The sequence below is a fragment of the Egretta garzetta genome, unplaced genomic scaffold, assembly GCF_000687185.1.
Source record: "Egretta garzetta isolate BGI_Z169 unplaced genomic scaffold, ASM68718v1 scaffold215, whole genome shotgun sequence".
Lineage (NCBI taxonomy): Eukaryota > Metazoa > Chordata > Aves > Pelecaniformes > Ardeidae > Egretta > Egretta garzetta.
In genome coordinates, this window is record NW_009259719.1 from 3,616,559 (window position 1) to 3,633,595 (window position 17,037).

Here is a 17,037-nt window from a genome sequence, read left to right on the forward strand (position 1 = left end):
GTGTTAGTTTGGGAGGTGATATACCTATTCTATCAAAGTACTTGGGCTACATTGTATAGGTGGATTTTTGAATTAAAATGCTCTGCTATATCAATCTCAAGATAACTGACCACTGGTTGAGGAGATGTAAGAAAATTGAGAGATATTTGGCAGATCTTTTTTTCCTTTTTTTCTTCCCAACATTGGTGTTAGGACACAGTATGATTTGAGCTACACAAAAAATAGCTTCTGGGGAGGAAGACTAGACAGAATTCTGTTTCCTGTACTTGCAAGGAGAAAAGGATGACAGATTGAAAACCATGCTTATCTGTTTCTAATCTTAAAGGTTTTAGTCTAAGCTGTCACATGGACTTGGCTTTAATTGTAATATAGAATGGTTAAAATATTTGTGCACAAAGGGGAAAAAAAGAGGGATCATCAAATAAGGTTTTGTCTTATAAAAGAATAGGAAAATGTATGGTTTGCAAAAGATCAGTTTGAGTCTCTGTGATCCAGATGGCAACATGGGAAATGCTGTCGATAACCCGGGTCATTAGCTTCTTCTCATCGTATTTGAGAAAGATTTCTGTTTCACCGGGAAGGTGAAATTCCTTTAAGAAGGAATTTCCTTGTAATTCAGTGGGAGTCAAATTCTAGCTAGAACAGTAGAGAATTTGCTGACTTACGGTTCAGTGGGAAAGGGCTGGGAAATAGCACAGTTTAACCTCCGAAGTATGACACTGGATTTGTTGTGGCCTGGAGGTTACATCATGGGCTGTTATGGAAGTGTTGGAGTCTCCAACAGAGAACATGTGGTGTAAGCCCATCCTTTATCTCTCTGTGTTAGCAATGAGGATGGCCTCTTGGCTCTGGAGCAGCCAGAACCACTCACCTGCCAGAGAGGGAGGAGTCAGGGTAGGAGACACTGGGACTGGATCGGAGGATCTGCCTCCTAAGGTTGTGGTTGGACACGCCGTACTCTTTCCTTCCCAACCCTTGCACTGTCCTCGTGTGAAGTGGAGTTGCTGGGATTGAGATTCTTTGGCTGTTTCAAATCTTCTAGAACATTTTTCTCAGTGCAATTGAAGCTGCACTTCAGTCATGCTTTAAAGCTTTTATTTGAAGCTACCAAGGCTAGAAATTAATTCTTAAATGAAAACCAAGGTAGTCTTATATTAAGAGCAGTCTCTTGTGGGAACTGGGATGCAGAAGCTATACCACTTACATCTAGATATATTCAGATCTTAAGTCCACATGTAGCTTCCTGTGGAAGAACGCAATTCACCTCAAACACAAGTGTTCATTAATAAGTGTTAAAAATTTACCATGGAGCTGAAAGACTTGATCTAAGGTGCCAATTATTTTCATGAAGGCATGTGGAGTAACCTATTTATGAGATTAACAAGAAGACAGTCTGCTTATGCATTTAGAGTCGGTCCAGGCAACTCTGAAATACCAAGTGCCCGGTACTCTGTGGCACAGTCAAGGTCATAACCCTTGTGCTAACTTAAAGGTTGTCATGTGGATGGCCTGAACACTAACCAGTGAAATGAAAAATGGAGGTTGCAGCTCTGCTGCAGAGTTCCATGTCTGTTTCTTTTTGGTGTGAAAGAAAACTGCCATGCACCTTCTCTTGCTCCTCCAGGTAGAATTTGTGTCATTGTTTAGGGAATAGCAATAACAATAGTTGTGTTATGGGCTGGCTAGTGGTGAAAGGAAATGCAGAAAGGTTCAGTCATTTGGTGCTCTTTAACAGCTGTGTTAGGGCAGGATTAGCGTCTGAGAAACTGGAGTGGACGGGGCTTTGCTCCCCTTTCTCGCACAGGTTGTCACGCACAGACTTGGACTTCAGCGCCATCCTCACAACCCTCCTTCTTGTGCTCCCATGTTTTAATGCCTAAAATCCCCGTTCCTGAGTTGAATCTAGTGAGCCGTGATGACAGGGTGTGTGGGAAGAAATTTGTGAAGAAGAGTGAGAATTGTCTGCTCGGCCCTTAGGGTGGGGACTGGATGGGTAGAGAAGAAAAGACTATTGACTCAGAAACTGCCTGGTTCAGCCAAGCAGAACAGAACTGTATCAGCACATGTGTAAGCTACCGTGTTTCCCAGGGGAAGCTGGGAAACAGTAGGGAATGGTATCAGTGCTTTTTTAAATCAGTGGATCTAATCACCTTCAACTCCCTTTGACTTTGAGCATTAAGCTGCTGTCTAGTGGCAGCTGGAAAATGAGGCTTGCAGTGCCTGACTGAAGAGAAACCCTTTTGGAGCTCCTGCTGCAATGTTATGACGAGCTTCTCAGCTGCAGCTTAAAGGCCCAACAGAGATTTTTGTGATTTGACTTAAGGGATTGCTTTCAGACATGAAGCAAGTAAGTGATTAAGTATAAAGAAGATGTGGTAATGAGTTTCAGATGAGGTCTTTAATGTTTATTAAAAGAAGTCTGAAAGTTTGCTGCTGCTACTATTTCTTGTTTTCTAACTTAAAAAGTCATCTTTGAATCTCATACTGTGCACTGCTTACAAATGGCAAGATCCTATTACTGTAATATTGTAAAAAAAGTCTTAAAAATAAAATAAATCCAGTAGAATATAAATCTTTTTTCCAGTGTATAGAAAAGCAATGAGCCATTTTAAGAGCAGGAAGAACATGCATTTTGAGATCCAATAGATCATCTAAATTGGTCCCAAACCAAGTTTTAAAATGGCATTGCAAAGACTTTTGCTTTGTATAAATTTAGCATTACAAAACTCAGAATATAAATAAAAATAAATTAGATTTGCTGATTGTTTTGTACTTTGCTTATATTCTGATTAATTGGGAAAAAAGTGCTTAATACATATGACCATTTCTGACTATTCCAATGGCAGAACTTAAAAATGCTCGACTAACATTTATGTCCTTTCAGTTGCTTCCATCTAGCTTTTTGTTATGAATAAACTATAAATTTCTAGGTAATGTAAACTTTAAACCCTTGTTCTTCATTTTCTGACATTTGTATGTTTGAAATTTGGATTAGTGAATCTAAGTTTCTCACTTGCCTGACTTCCTGCAGCTCTCTTGTATGTGGAGAATTATTCTAGATTGCCACATCATGTATTTTCAGTCCAAACCTTGTCTTTTCAATGGCGTACCTTGCAGCCAAAACAAGCTTGTGTGGGTCCACTTAATGTGAACACCTCATTGTTTCAGAGATGCAGAAGAAAACAGCATCAGAAAAATGGCTTCTATTCAAGGAAACCTGTCTTTGTAATACCAAATGATTGCACTCTATCTCAGTTCTCTGCTTCGCATGAAATTGTAATGTCATTCTAATGGCTTGCAAATCTTGCAAAGGTCCTCCATGCCCATGCATACCTCTGTGTGCTTTCTGTGCTGCATAGCATCTCTCTCTCTCTGGGTGAGGTGGAAGGGCAAATGTAGAAGTAGGTCTATAGCAGTATTTTTAGCACCTCTCTTCCTGGACTAAGTTTCAATGTGTTAACCAGCCTTCTGGAAAACTTAAAATATTTCACTAAGAATAAACTCCTTGATTTCCATACCCCAGGCTTGAATTTGGGAGTATGAGACTGCACAAGGAATGCAGAATTGAATCCATAATGTTTAACACGAACAGTAGGTTGGTTTTGTTGATTTCATATGATGTTTAAAAGTTCTGATAAAATCTCATGGGTATACTGTATTTTCTTGTATTATTTTATTTACAAATTAGCTGTCAATAATATGAGGCTCACATTAAAAAAAAAAAAGTGTCTCTTTTGGTCTTCAAAAACTTGATATATGATGAAATCTGTTGTTTAGCCCAAAATATCCCCATCCAGTACTCTATGCTGTGTTGCCTGTGAGCTGCTCAGTGATTCATTTGTAACTGCATTCCAGAACGTGGGAACAGGTATGACTTAGTGGAAGTGCTCACTGAAGGGACCAATGCATGTACGGTGCGACACTTCAGTACTGGTGGTTAAACCCAAACATGTTCTGTTGCTTTAATGAATTGAGATGTCTACTATTTTATTACAAAAATACATTTATTACAGAGGTATTAAGAGTAGAATTTTCATGATGGCACTAGTGAATTAAGTTTCACCCCTCAGTCCCCCCAGCATATTTTAGATAAGACAAAGAAATTAGTAAATATTTTAAACTAGAGAGAGAACTTACAATTCAGTTTAATTTCTGGGTTTATTTCTCTTTACAATTCTTCATTTGTCTATTCAACTTAGCTCACCATTCCTTACACTTTTTTTAAGCATTCTTGTAGGAATAGTGTTATTTGCTCTTTCTGTTTCAATGAAATGTATAATTTTTCATTTTGCTAATTATCAAAGTCAGTAAAGATTACATGCGTCATATTTCAAACACCCACATTATATCCCCAGTATCTTTATGTTCTTGAATTATTACAGTATTGATTCCTAATTGTCTTGTTCTTCTCTACTATGCAAAAAGCTGCACCATTAAAACCTGCAGACCTTCATTTTCCAGCTCTACTTTTCACTTGCAATTCCACCTTATGGTTTCCACCTTCACTTCACCATCACATCATTGTAAGACCACTTAAGTATTTGCTTTATTCTATTCCATTATTATATTTTAATTTAAGGAAGCTGTGACAAGATCTCTTTACTTTGAATACCTTTTTGAAAGTTTATGAGAGCCAATAGTCCGAATAGTGTATTGGAAGTTCTGAAAGATTGTTATCAGTGAGCATCTTGACAGTGACTCCTTCTGCTCAGCACCTTTTCCATTGGAATCTTACCTTACCTTCTGGTCATTACTCTAGGCAGTGCTTATGTAGAAAGGTATTACTAAAAATGCTACTCGGAATTTGAAGCTGTGACATAGGATGGTTAAATCTACTTGAAAAAAGTTGCTTTCCTGTCTAGCTTTTTGTTTCTTCCCCTATTTTGACATTTTTTTGGTGTTTCCACCTAGATCCATGTGTATATGCCTTTTGCTGTGGCCATGCCTGCCTTTTCACACTGTGCATACTTTCCTGTTTCTTGGTTATACTCCCCATAGAGCCACTTCCCTCCTCCATTTCCTTGAACATGTACCCTGTCATTTAGATGTTCCTTTTTCTTGCCACTCTGTTCCTTCTTCACCAGATGTTTTTCTCTTTTAATTATAATATTTATGCTGTTGTCCTTGACGGTGACTGCTCCTTCTCCCTACTCTTGTAATGGAGGAGAGTCAGCTATTTTTCCTCCTTATTTTCAAATGCTTTTATGCGTACCGAAGCTTTTAATTGCAATTAGCAGTAGAGCTGCTTATAGAAAAAACTGTATACAAATAGTAACCAGTATGAAGTGACCTACAGATTTTTCCCAGACCACCAGCAAGTATTTGCCTGACCATAATTTGAGAACTGTTTGAGTTGCATTGAGAGAACAATAAAATTGTGCGCTTGAGCATTTATACAGCAAGAAATGAGAAAATCAAGGCTACATACACCTTCTGGGCTGTTAGAATACTTTTGATTTTTTTTTTTTTTTCTTTTTGGGGTGGGATTTTTTTTAGGGTTTCTAAAGTGAAAAAGCAGTTACGTAATGCATAGCAGTTTGGTGAGGTTCTTTCTTAAGACATTTCTCCTTAGGAAAATTCTTGGAATATCCCTTATTTTGGTTGACAGGGATTTGTGCTTACTACAGAAAAGCACAGTAAGGCCCATTTATTAAGAGATTTATGTGATATACACTGGAGAAAAGTGAAGAACCTTATAATTTCCCTATTTGTCATGTCCTTGATAAATAATTCTGTTTCTAAATTATTGATCTGTGCACAAACCTGTGTAGTCACTGTAATACCTGATAGCCCACTTCATGGCCTTATTGGGCAGATTAAATACAGGATTCAGAACACTTATTTTCAGAACACTTATTTTCAATTAGTTATATATTTTATAAGTCAAGATGATTATTTTTGTTTTGCGTCCATTTATTCATATGTCAAGTTAGGACTGTTTTAATGGTATTTCATGTTTTGACTATTCTACTTTTTCTTTGGTGCTATAAGTGCTTTCATTTTTTTATTACATTTTAACAAGTAAAAGAATCTCTTTAGTCCGAGATAAATTTGGAAAATTTACATAGAAAAGAAATAAAACATTTCTTAAGTGACCAAAAAAAAGGAAATTAGAAAAAAAAATAAAATTTGCTAATGATTTTTACTAAAACCTAAATATGTTTGATTTACTTATTGTAGGTTGATGCCTTGCGGTTACGATTGGAAGAAAAAGAAACCTTTCTCAATAAAAAAACAAAACAACTTCAAGACCTCACAGAAGAGAAAGGAACCCTGGCTGGAGAGATTAGAGATATGAAAGACATGTTGGAAGTAAAAGAAAGAAAAATTAATGTCCTTCAAAAAAAGGTAAGATCACTGATGAAAAGATATGTTGTAAAACTTCCGAGGCACAATTAAAGGAAATACATATATTTCTTATAACGTATTACTTTTAATATATTAAAAACCAACAAGGAGTAAGTCTGTAATTGTGAAGTAGTTCTCTAATATGAAATATGTGTTACTGTTTTCCATGGGATCATTTCTTTAGTATTATATCTTAATTAAATTATATCACAAAAATATTAGGTACAGAAGTTTCCACAAAATGACTTGAGTTAAATGAAAGTCCTAAAATTTCTGGCAAAACTTCTTATTCCTCAGCATGTTATCCTTACTAACACTGATTACTACTCTTTCCAAATAATGTAAATAAAATGTGTGGGACTGCTAAAAGATCAGGACACTGCCTTTTTTTTTTTTTTCTTTAGACTTCTTTTGCGGGGGGAGGAGGGAAGTGGGGAAGGAACCTAAATTAAGTCAATTATCTTATTTTCCTGTGAGCTAAAGACATTAAGAAGGGAGGGTCTCTCTGAACAGCCTTATTAGTCTTATTTCTAATTTTCCACAAATTTAGCTAATTGCATTTAGTCTCTTCGGGATGTTGTATTTAATCATTACAGTTTCCACTTGGGGGGGTGGAGAGGGAATTTCCTGGAAAGGCAGCTCTGCAAGGGTTCTGCATACAGCAGTAGAGTGTTTATTTACCATATCCTTTTTCTCACACTCACAAAAATATTTATGCTAGCAGGTAAGTTCTGTGTGTATATATGTGCGTGTATATACACTCTTTATCATATATAGAGGCACTTGTGAGCATGAAGATAAATGGAGAAAAAGTTTCTGGCATCAAATAACCTTTTACTGTTACTTCTCCCCCCCATTTAGACCCGCTCAAAGAATATCTACTCCTTACTCTCTATTATTATGTAGGTAGTTCATGTTACTGTGGTTTTCCTCCAGGATTCATATAGGGTTCACGTGGTCTAGCTGTGCTTCTGTCTGCAATTGGTTAAATACAGTCTTTAAAAAGCCAAGTCCTTATTTTCCAGAAACTGAGAAGACTGCTTTTTCAGGCCCAGGAAATACGGCCTATCAAAACTGGAACATAGATACTCATCCGCTTTAGCTTTATTTCTGAATATTTGCCTTGCTAGCAATGCTGATGATGTAAAGATAGCAAACTTCAAGCCTTTTATTCTGTGCTGCATGCTAATTAGATTTGAACATCACTTGAGGATTTCGCAGAGAAGTATGCATCTTTTCTTACAATTTGTATTCTAAAAAACCCCAAATAAACCAACAATTTACAGTTGGTCTTGTATTTAGATCTTGAGGAAATGGATCAGTAGGAATGTGGATTCAGTGATCAAAATTGTGTAATTAATATAACTCTTCACAGAGCTGTCAGCAGTATCTGTCATGGCTATGTGCTCAGAAATATGCAACCTAGAGTGTTTGTCTGGTTTTAATACATCATGTCTATTTTATTAGGGCTTGGAGATGGTCTTGCCTCTTTTGCACCTGCTTCTTATTGAAAATAATCACTCTCAAAATGCATTATCTCTCTTCACTAAATCATAGAATAAACACACGTTATAGCCTTGTAAGCTCTAGTATACAATGTGATAAATTCATCCTGCTAACTACTAGGTGCAAAATCAGAGTTAGTACTAAACTGATTCTTTAAAACTGGCAGTAGCACCTGAATTTTTTGAGGTATTTATTCTGGTAAATATGTTTCATCAGGGGACTTCTGAAGTTCAGTTTTTCTGCTATGGGCTAAATACCGGGTTTACTTAGAGAAGAATAAATTATGATGATTATTTAAAAAAAAAAAAAAAAAAAAAAGAGAAAAACAGTTCACTTATATCACGTAGAAGTTATGTGTAGATTTGCTTCTCTGAAACATTTTTAATAAACACATTATCTGAATATGTAGATGTTAGCATGCCCCAAAATGCTAATATCAGATCATCATTTTGTTTATAGGAAAACAATATTGTATTTGGAAAATACATTTTTAAAATGACCCTTAGATCATATTTTCAGCTTTGATAATTATTTTATTTTTTCCTCACTTCCAATGTGTTTGGAGGTGATAACATTCACTCACAGATACTTGGACTAGAGAAAAATTTGGTTGAAATATTGTCTTGCTCTACTCATCCCTTTTATTTAAATAAATCTAGAGTATGATACGATAAAGGATGCTTTCGCTGTTTACTTTTCATGTGTCTGGTATACAGTTCTGAAGTAGAAAATTCTGTATGTCACCAATGGAAATCCAGGCATTAAAATTCATCTGGTAAAGAAATAATAATCTATCTTCCTAGTTAACCCAAGTGTTCAACTTCATTTGGCAGTGCTTATTAGATTATGACTTCTCACGGTTAGCCTCCTTGAGCATCCTAGCATCCTTGGCAGCAGATGCAATCTCATCTCTGGACCATGATAGTTGCATGTAGAAGGAAAGGTGTTCAGTGTCCATCTACTATTTTTCAAGAAGCTTTCCTGGCGTTAGTGCCTTTCTGTTCTATCTGCACTACATGAAGTTAGATGTCCCAGAGTATTCATACCTTATAGTCTTTATGTTCTCTCAAAGGCAAAGGGGGCTTCTTTTTGACCATAGGCGTTCAGTCATGTGTTATTTCAGAAATGTGGTGGACTATGTATAGTAGTAATTCCTAATGCTGTACCATTCTTATTGTAATATTTTTGAACAGTTGCTTTTCAGGGGTTTTCAGATAGTCTAGTAGTGGATGCTGTGCATTAAGAAAAAGATTGTCTAATTTACCTCTTTCCTTTCCAGTTTTGACAACACACCTGTCCAATAGCAACACTATATAAGAATAAATTTTGATAGAAAAGTATTTAATATATATCGATTGCAGTAATTTTATCCTTTGCTTGAATCTAATTGTGCTTTTATCCTTTACTCCTTACTGGATTGCTTCTGCCTCTTGCACCTTTTTGGCCACTTATTCCACTATTGTTTTCACTTTGGGTGATGGCAGCCAGACATTTGTGTGTTGACCACCTAGAAATTAATTTGCTCTCATCGTGCGCGTGTATGTGGAGAATTCAGCGGGTAGAAAGTAATATGGACTGTTTCATATGACATTTAGGAGGTGAAACAATTACTGGGCCTTCTAGTGGATTATCCTGCTTTTACATACCATCTTTCAGGACATTGCCCTGGTTGCCATCTTGATCTCTGACAACCCTTCTGAGAGTGAAGGAATTGCTTCTAGTTCTTCTTCCTAAGTTCTCTCTAGACATTAGATTCTTCTGACTGTAATATTATAATGCTTGTCTCCATTTTCTTTTCTCTGTTCAGGGCCAGGTTTTATATCTGTGCATTTTTATTTACTTTTGATGTGAGCACTTGTGAATAAAGAGTCATTTGTTGATGCAAGATAGATGGCTACATCTCTCTCCATTCAGCCTGAAGTGCTTCACTCAGCCTAGAATAATATTTGTTTTAATGTTTGTATTCAAGTAACTGAAGAAGGAAGAATTTGTATATAGCGCTTAAAAATATTTCTGTCAGTAATAACCTGAAACTGAGTAGGAAGGAATATGTAACTTGGAAAGATGCAATTTCTAATTTGACATTCTTTCTCTTCTGTACGTTAATTTATTACTTTACTTGTATACGTTATCTGCCATGTTGAAAAATACAAAGGAGACCAAACCAAAACCAGAAAAGCTCCCTTTCAAAGTTGGAGCTGTTTCTTCTCCATTATGGATAGCTGTTATACTTGGAGGACAACGCAGGTTCTGTTGAGGGCTCCCTACCAAAGGTGTGGAAGAAACAAAAACATTGGCAACAAAACAGCTGTCGCAAGTCCCCCAGGATGGCAGAGGAACACACACAAGGCAGCAATTTGTACAAAAAAGTAATGGACTAGATAATGAACTAATGATGCATTGTCCTTCCATGCAGGGGCTTTGGTGTGATTTTTGACCAAATTGAGAAACCACTGCACTATTCAGTATAATTTGCAGGCTTAAGGGAGGCCCAGCACTGGAAAAGCATACATTTAGAGGATTTGGATCAAGGTAGATTGGCATGGAGTAATAATAAACTTATGTCAATGTCAGAGGTGCAATATTACTTAATATTTCTTTCTTTTAGAATCTTTGGCACCACTGTTCCATTTTAGTGCCAGTAAAGTTGGGTATGCTGTTTTAATAGCCTTGTTTAACCTGGCAAACCTAGTCTTACACCTCATATCTGTCAGTTTAGCATGCAGAGGGGCAGACCTCAGAAATCTTTATGTATTTCTTACCAGAGCATGCAAGTTCTATGAATACGGCTGAGTTGTAGGCTGGAGGGCCAAAGTGCTGAGCTGGATGATGATTCTTTTGTGTCCCTTTTTGCTCCCAAATTTTCTCTTTCGTACAGTGGCTATATGTGGTGTGTTTTGTCTTCTAGGAATCTGTAGATATTTTAAAAAACAATTATATAGTCTGCAGTATGAGTCTTGGTGTTGAAAACAGTAGCTGTTGAGACAAGAATAGCATGGAGGATGTAGACCTGGATCATATTAGGACAACAGCTTGTGGAAATTCTTTTGTGGAGACCATTATAAAAGAACACCATGTGAAGGGGGCCAACATAATATTCTACTTTGACTTGCAACATAACTTTTCATGTAAAATGTTACAGTTTCCATCTTTAATAGTTTAAGCTTTCTGATTGATGAAGTGCTACATGACCAAGGGCCCTAACCTACCAGCTAATTAGCATTTGTAGGAAATGTCATAAAGTCTTAGCTCTCATGTAATAATTGGAATCTGTACTTGCAGTGGCTGGACTGTGCACACTAGGTGATATTGTCCAGTTCGTGTTAAATTAAAATGTGTTGTACAACTAATTGTGTGCATTACTGTTAGCTGTCTTCTAAAAAAAGAGGAAATTTACATACGGTCAGATTAGGAGTATACTAGCATAAACTAATGAGTCCTACTCTTGTGCTTAGAAATTTGCATCAGTATTACTGCTTGATGCAGGAATTCTGGCTGAGAGCAACACTGAAATTGAAACCTCTGAGCCCAGAATGGTCTAGGAAGACCTAAGAGACCAATTTCCTCTGTTTGATCTTAACAAGTAGAAAGTGCAAGCATATTGCTGATAGAAGATGCCTTTTTTTTTTTCTTTTCATGGTTTAATCATTTGGGAGCACGCTTTCATAATCCCATAAGGGGTCATGATGGCATGATGAAGGACATTGTTATTAACTTTGTCAAATGCTATCAAAACATTGTAAACAGACTGTTATGTGAACTGGGGGTTTGCAATTACCAAACCAGAGTTCTATTGTAGTTCTGGAGTGAGACAACAAATTCTGAACTAATTAGTTTTGTAAAACAAACCAATGTTCTGACTGCAGTTTACCAGTGTGGTTAAAAAAAAAAACCACTAGAGTCTCATTTTGGTGTAACGTGAAAGTTTTGATATTTCAAAGCTGCTATGATGACTATTGACTTGTGTATTACATTAAGAAATGTTTCTTCTAATACTACATGCCCACTTTAAGGATACAGCTATCAGTGTACTGAGTATTAGAAAATTGTACTTTGTTGTCTGCTTATGCTTGCAGCTTTGCCAAATGATGTTATGTTATTCAGATAAGGCAGTCTGAAAGTGAGATTGAACTAAATCTAGCCAATTGTTCATCCGGGGCAGTGGTGTTATTGATCCCGATACATTGTCAAAAAAATGAATCCTTAACAATTCTGCACAATATAATGTAGCCTTGAGACCCTTAAACTTTGTGTGTGGAACACATCAAGGCTATCTGAAAAATACAGAAAAAATCTCAAGCCTAACCGGTGCAGATGTTTGGATGCTCTCAGCTTGTACACTGAGACACTGAGAATAGTGTCATTAATATCAGAGACAGTGATCATCTTCACTTTCCTTTAGCTTCTTTAGTTTCCCCTCTTTGTAGCATGCTACACTTCTGGGTTTTTACATGTTATAAAAGGGCACTGGAAATATGTGGCTTAATGTAGGTTCACTTAGTGAAGCCAACTTGAATGAGCATCCAGCCTAAAAACTTAGTTGTGAGTTGAGGTAACTTCTTGCACCTTGAAATCCATAACCATTATGAAGTTTTCCAGTCTGTGATTGAATCTACTGTGTTTTCCAATGAATTTGTTACCCACTGAAGCTAGAAGCCCAGCATTTTGTTGTGTGTTCCTGCTTTTGTCCAAGTCTACACTTCAAAAGAGTAGTTGGATTACACGCTTCTGCTTACTGACCTGTTTGAAAGTAAGCACTTATCTTTCTATGAGAAAATCACTAAAATCCTCAAATGAAGTTTCATGAGATTACAAAGTCTAAAACCTGTTTTATCTAATGCCAGTTCTGTAAACATGGTAATTTTTGAATATCAGGTACATTGTAAATTATGGACCCTCAAGTAAGTGAAGAAATATTGACTGCACCTGGTCTTGGTGTTTGGAGATTATTATAATCATGTCTATGCAGGTCTCCTCTTTAGCAATGACAGCTGACAAATTAATGAAATGGCTGGAGATATTTTGTACCAGGTGTTTGGAAGAATTCAGAAGTGTCACTAGGTTTCAGTATAAGTAGCTGAAACTGCAAGCATTTCTTAGTTTACAGTAATTATTCCCCCAATATGAGGGGGAAGCATCTATTTTTTTGGGGATGGCCTTCCCTCGTCAGAAAATATTAAAAGAAGCAATGTGTATGCAGTTTTTCAAGAAACAGGGTCAAAATGTAGTTGATTAAATTAGTCTGGTTCATGTACCAGTCATATACATCTCTGAACAGGCAACACAGGAGCCTGTTTGTTTGCATGTTTGAAAAATGTATTTTAAAATCCTAAAAGCTAAACATAATAATTTGGCTGCCTTTGTATGCCACCTATGGAAAACTGAGCATTTCGGATATATCATTTCATTCATTTGGGAGCTATAGAGCAAGAGGTTGTTAGTGAAAGTGAAAAAAAGCACTAGTTATTTGAAGAAATAGGCTGAAATAAGTGCTTTGAAGAGATGCTGTCATATATTGATGTTTGTGTAGCTTTTAGCACAGTAGTATGATACTATTGCTATGTACATTAATACATTGTTAACTTTCTAAATGTAATTATATTATATGGAGGCTATCAGTTGTAAGATTTAAAATATGATGTAGTATATATAAATGAGAGATAAAGAAAGATCACTTTTTGGGAAATAATAAATGTGTCTGTGTGGATCACATGTATTCAGCATTTTAAAGATACATCCTTAAGTGTAAATGATGCAAGGTATTCTAGATCAAGTTATGTTAGTTAGTTTTGAGAGGGCTTTTCACACACAGCTCAAAGGAAGAGAACTGAATAGTTCAAGGCTCAGGCTATATGTGGTATACAGAAGTGCTCTTAAAAACAGAATGGTATTTGCAAAGTAGGACCGAGCTTAATGAGATACTTGCATAAGGGTTTCATACTGCTAGTGTGACACCAGAGCTGCTGGCGAGGAAGGAAGCTGCATTTGACTCCAAAATGTCAATACTAATTAACAAAGTTATCTTTAAATAAGATCTTAAGTTTTATTCATGCCAAGAAAGCAGCCAACTTGCGTGCTGGGAGTTTTAAGCTGTGTGAAGAGTAATATTTTCTTTTCAGCAGAGTTGGAGGAAATTTCTTTTGAAGTGTGAAAGAGCTAAATTATGTATAGTGTGACTGGGCAAAAAGAATGTAGAAGTTATCATATTTGGGAGATGCAGAAGAACACAAATGAATTATTTAGGGAAATGGTTGACTAGTTATATATCTGAAAATGAACGAGGGAGAATCAGAATTGCTTAAGAGAAGAAATATATTTTTCTGTGAAATAGTCTTCCAAGGAATGTAACTGAAGTCTGCTGTTTGGGATTAAAGAAGATAAGGGGGAGTGTTACAAATGTAATTAAGAATAATTTTACATTAGAGAGGTATCCTGCTGATGCGACTTTTCAGCTGCTGAGAGTGTGTATTCATGTGATTCACTGCTCTTGGAACTGCATCTTTGAGTGGCAGCCCAAGTATTTCATAACTGTCTCAACATGACAGATACAGCTGGTTTTATACCTGCCAGCTGTTTTCCATTGAATCCTTGACAACTCATTTAAATGACACAAAATCAGATCCTTCAAGAAGTGGCCCATGGAACAAAGTTTTGTACAAACCCAAAAAGCTTGTCTATCCTATTTACATGCTAATCTTTTTTCTTGAAAGCTCTTTCAAGCTCTGTGCTCCAGGTGACTGATGTGTGGTAGGGAGGAAGGACGTTGGGTGGCTTCTCACCTTTTCCAACTGACACAGATATTGAAAAGGGGGATTCACAGGAACGCGCTGCAGCTGCCTCTCTGAATCAGCAGCCATTTTTCTGTGTATGTTGTAACTGAGTATAGGAAGTATGGTCTGCCAGGCTCCAAAATTTAGACCCACTGGATTGGATTACTGTTTTAGACATATTCTGCAGTAGAATAAATACGTGTATGTTAAAAGCATAGCTCTAGCTTCAGAATATATAAGGTGGCAAGCTGGGAATATGTTGCCAAGTAATACTTGAACTAAAGAAACAGTTGTTTTATTCTGTATATCATATTTTGGTTTTTTTGTTACATGGCATAACTGTGATTACCCCAATATTGGTAGAGACTTGTATCTTTTTCCTTTGGGATACATAACTTGTTGCCTTCAACATAATCCTTCGTGAAGCTGGGAACTGTGCATCCTGTCAGGCTAGTATATTTGGAGATGCTATATATACTTACTGCTACATGCATAGTGGGAGCAACTGTTGATGCTACTAGTTTGGGGAGATTTTTGTTAATGCTAGAAGTATTTCAAAGCTGTAATTACTTCCTGCTCAGGTACAGTAAGGATGCTGTTTACAAAATTGAGCAAGCAAAATATTTTGATATTATTTATTTCTTTAGTTTGAAATAATGCACCATTCATACTGGAATTTGGTGTATTAAAACTAAGTCTCAGACGGAGTTCAAAGTTTACTAACATTGCCTGTATGCAAAGTATAATGATAAATTTTGAATCAAAAAAAATGGTCTGTATGATTATATATCATGGTTATAGTACACTGTTTCAAACGTGTTGCTACCAGGTTTTTATTAATGATCCTTATTCCTTTTTAGCATATTTTAGCTAAAAATTGCTAGAAAATGGCACATCATAGCTTTATTAAATGCTTCCTAGGAAAGTAAGTTAATCAGCTTGTTAATTATATGCAGTAAAATCTATAAGAAGACAGTTTTAAATCTGGAGTGATTCAGAAATGGTATACTTTATATATGATTTTGAGCCTATTTTAACTGGGAGATTAATGCTTTTGTCATAGTCTGCATGAAATATTTAGCAATGTAGTGACTGAATAACTTGTCAATATGATAAACCAGCCTGACCTTATCCCGGGATAAGAAAGTAGATCCCACTGCCCTTGTGCATCTCCTTGCAGTTACAGTTGATCCGTGACTCAAGCTAATGTATATCCAAGTTTGTTATATCTGGAAATAAAAAGAAACATTTACTAATAAATATAAAAAGTAGACTTATACATTAGCAGTTGGTTTTTACCAATTTTGTAGTATATTAAATTTCTACTCTTTTGGCATAGAATCAAGCAGCTTAATTTATGCATTACTAGAGCTCCTTGATGTTGGCAGTCATGCTTTCCTGGTGGTATTCCGTTGCTGTCTGTCTGACTGAGCAGTCTGTGACTAGAGACTCTAATACCTTAGTAAATTGGATATTTTATCACTTTTGGAAAAGCATCACCCCTCACCTTTGAGTGGAGCTCTTACTGGCTTTATGAAAGCATGGAGTTCAAAGACTTAAGAGTACACATGCAGATAAGTTTAATGGTAACAATAAATGGGAATCGTTATCTTCATACTTCTCCCTTCATATTATTGTTACCAGATGCAAGCAGAGCTAGTGGTGCCAATTTGGTCAGATTGCTTTGATAATTTTCTTGTTGCCAAGTAGTATGTATTTCTTGGTGGTAGAATCAGCAGTGGTATGTTTGAATATGAGTAGAATAAATCCAACTTCAGAATGGAATCTGAATCTAATTCACTTCCTTCTAGCACACCTGACTTTAATTTTTAATGCCTAGCCAGGCACAGTGCTAAGATCAAAGTGAAATAAAGAGAATGGAGTAAAGCAGTTCTTGGAAAGTAAAAAGAAAAATGGTATAATATTGTGTAATCTTTTATATATGAAAGAAATATTGGGCCTATTTGCCATTCACTTAGGAATAAATCTGCAGTAAATTTACTAAAGGTAATTATGCCAGTGTAAACCCTTATTTATCTGGGAGAAAAATCAGGCCCACTATATTCATTGCCAACGAGATGCCTTGATTTGACAGCAGAAATCTGCATTCATGTCCCCAGACAGGCACAGAGTCCTTCTTTGCTCTGCGTTTAACCCTGTGCCAGAGTGACTGTACGCCATGGGCACTTTTTACACATTGCTTTCTGTAGTGCCTACTGCTGATCTTGACTGAAGGTGAGAAGCTGCTAAAGGTCCACGTGAATTTGTTACTATTAATTGTAAAGCAGCTGCTTGTTGATAGACAGCATTGAGAGTATATAAAAGCACATTTTTAAATTTGAGTGAAATACCTGCTGTGACCTATCCCAAAATCTTAATCTATGGTTAAGTCTGGATTTTTCTTGTGGCTGGG

At 36.4% G+C, this 17,037-nt stretch overlaps 1 protein-coding gene across 1 annotated transcript in view; it reads left to right on the forward strand.

Annotated features, from left to right (window-relative positions):
• ERC2 (ELKS/RAB6-interacting/CAST family member 2) overlaps positions 1 to 17,037 on the forward strand; it is a 362,739-nt gene that overhangs the window by 154,672 nt on the left and 191,030 nt on the right. Inside the window, exon 8 of the mRNA XM_035894657.1 lies at positions 6,181 to 6,348. Within this exon, the coding sequence (XP_035750550.1) occupies positions 6,181 to 6,348 (168 nt within the window). The remainder of the gene's footprint in view (positions 1 to 6,180; positions 6,349 to 17,037) is intronic.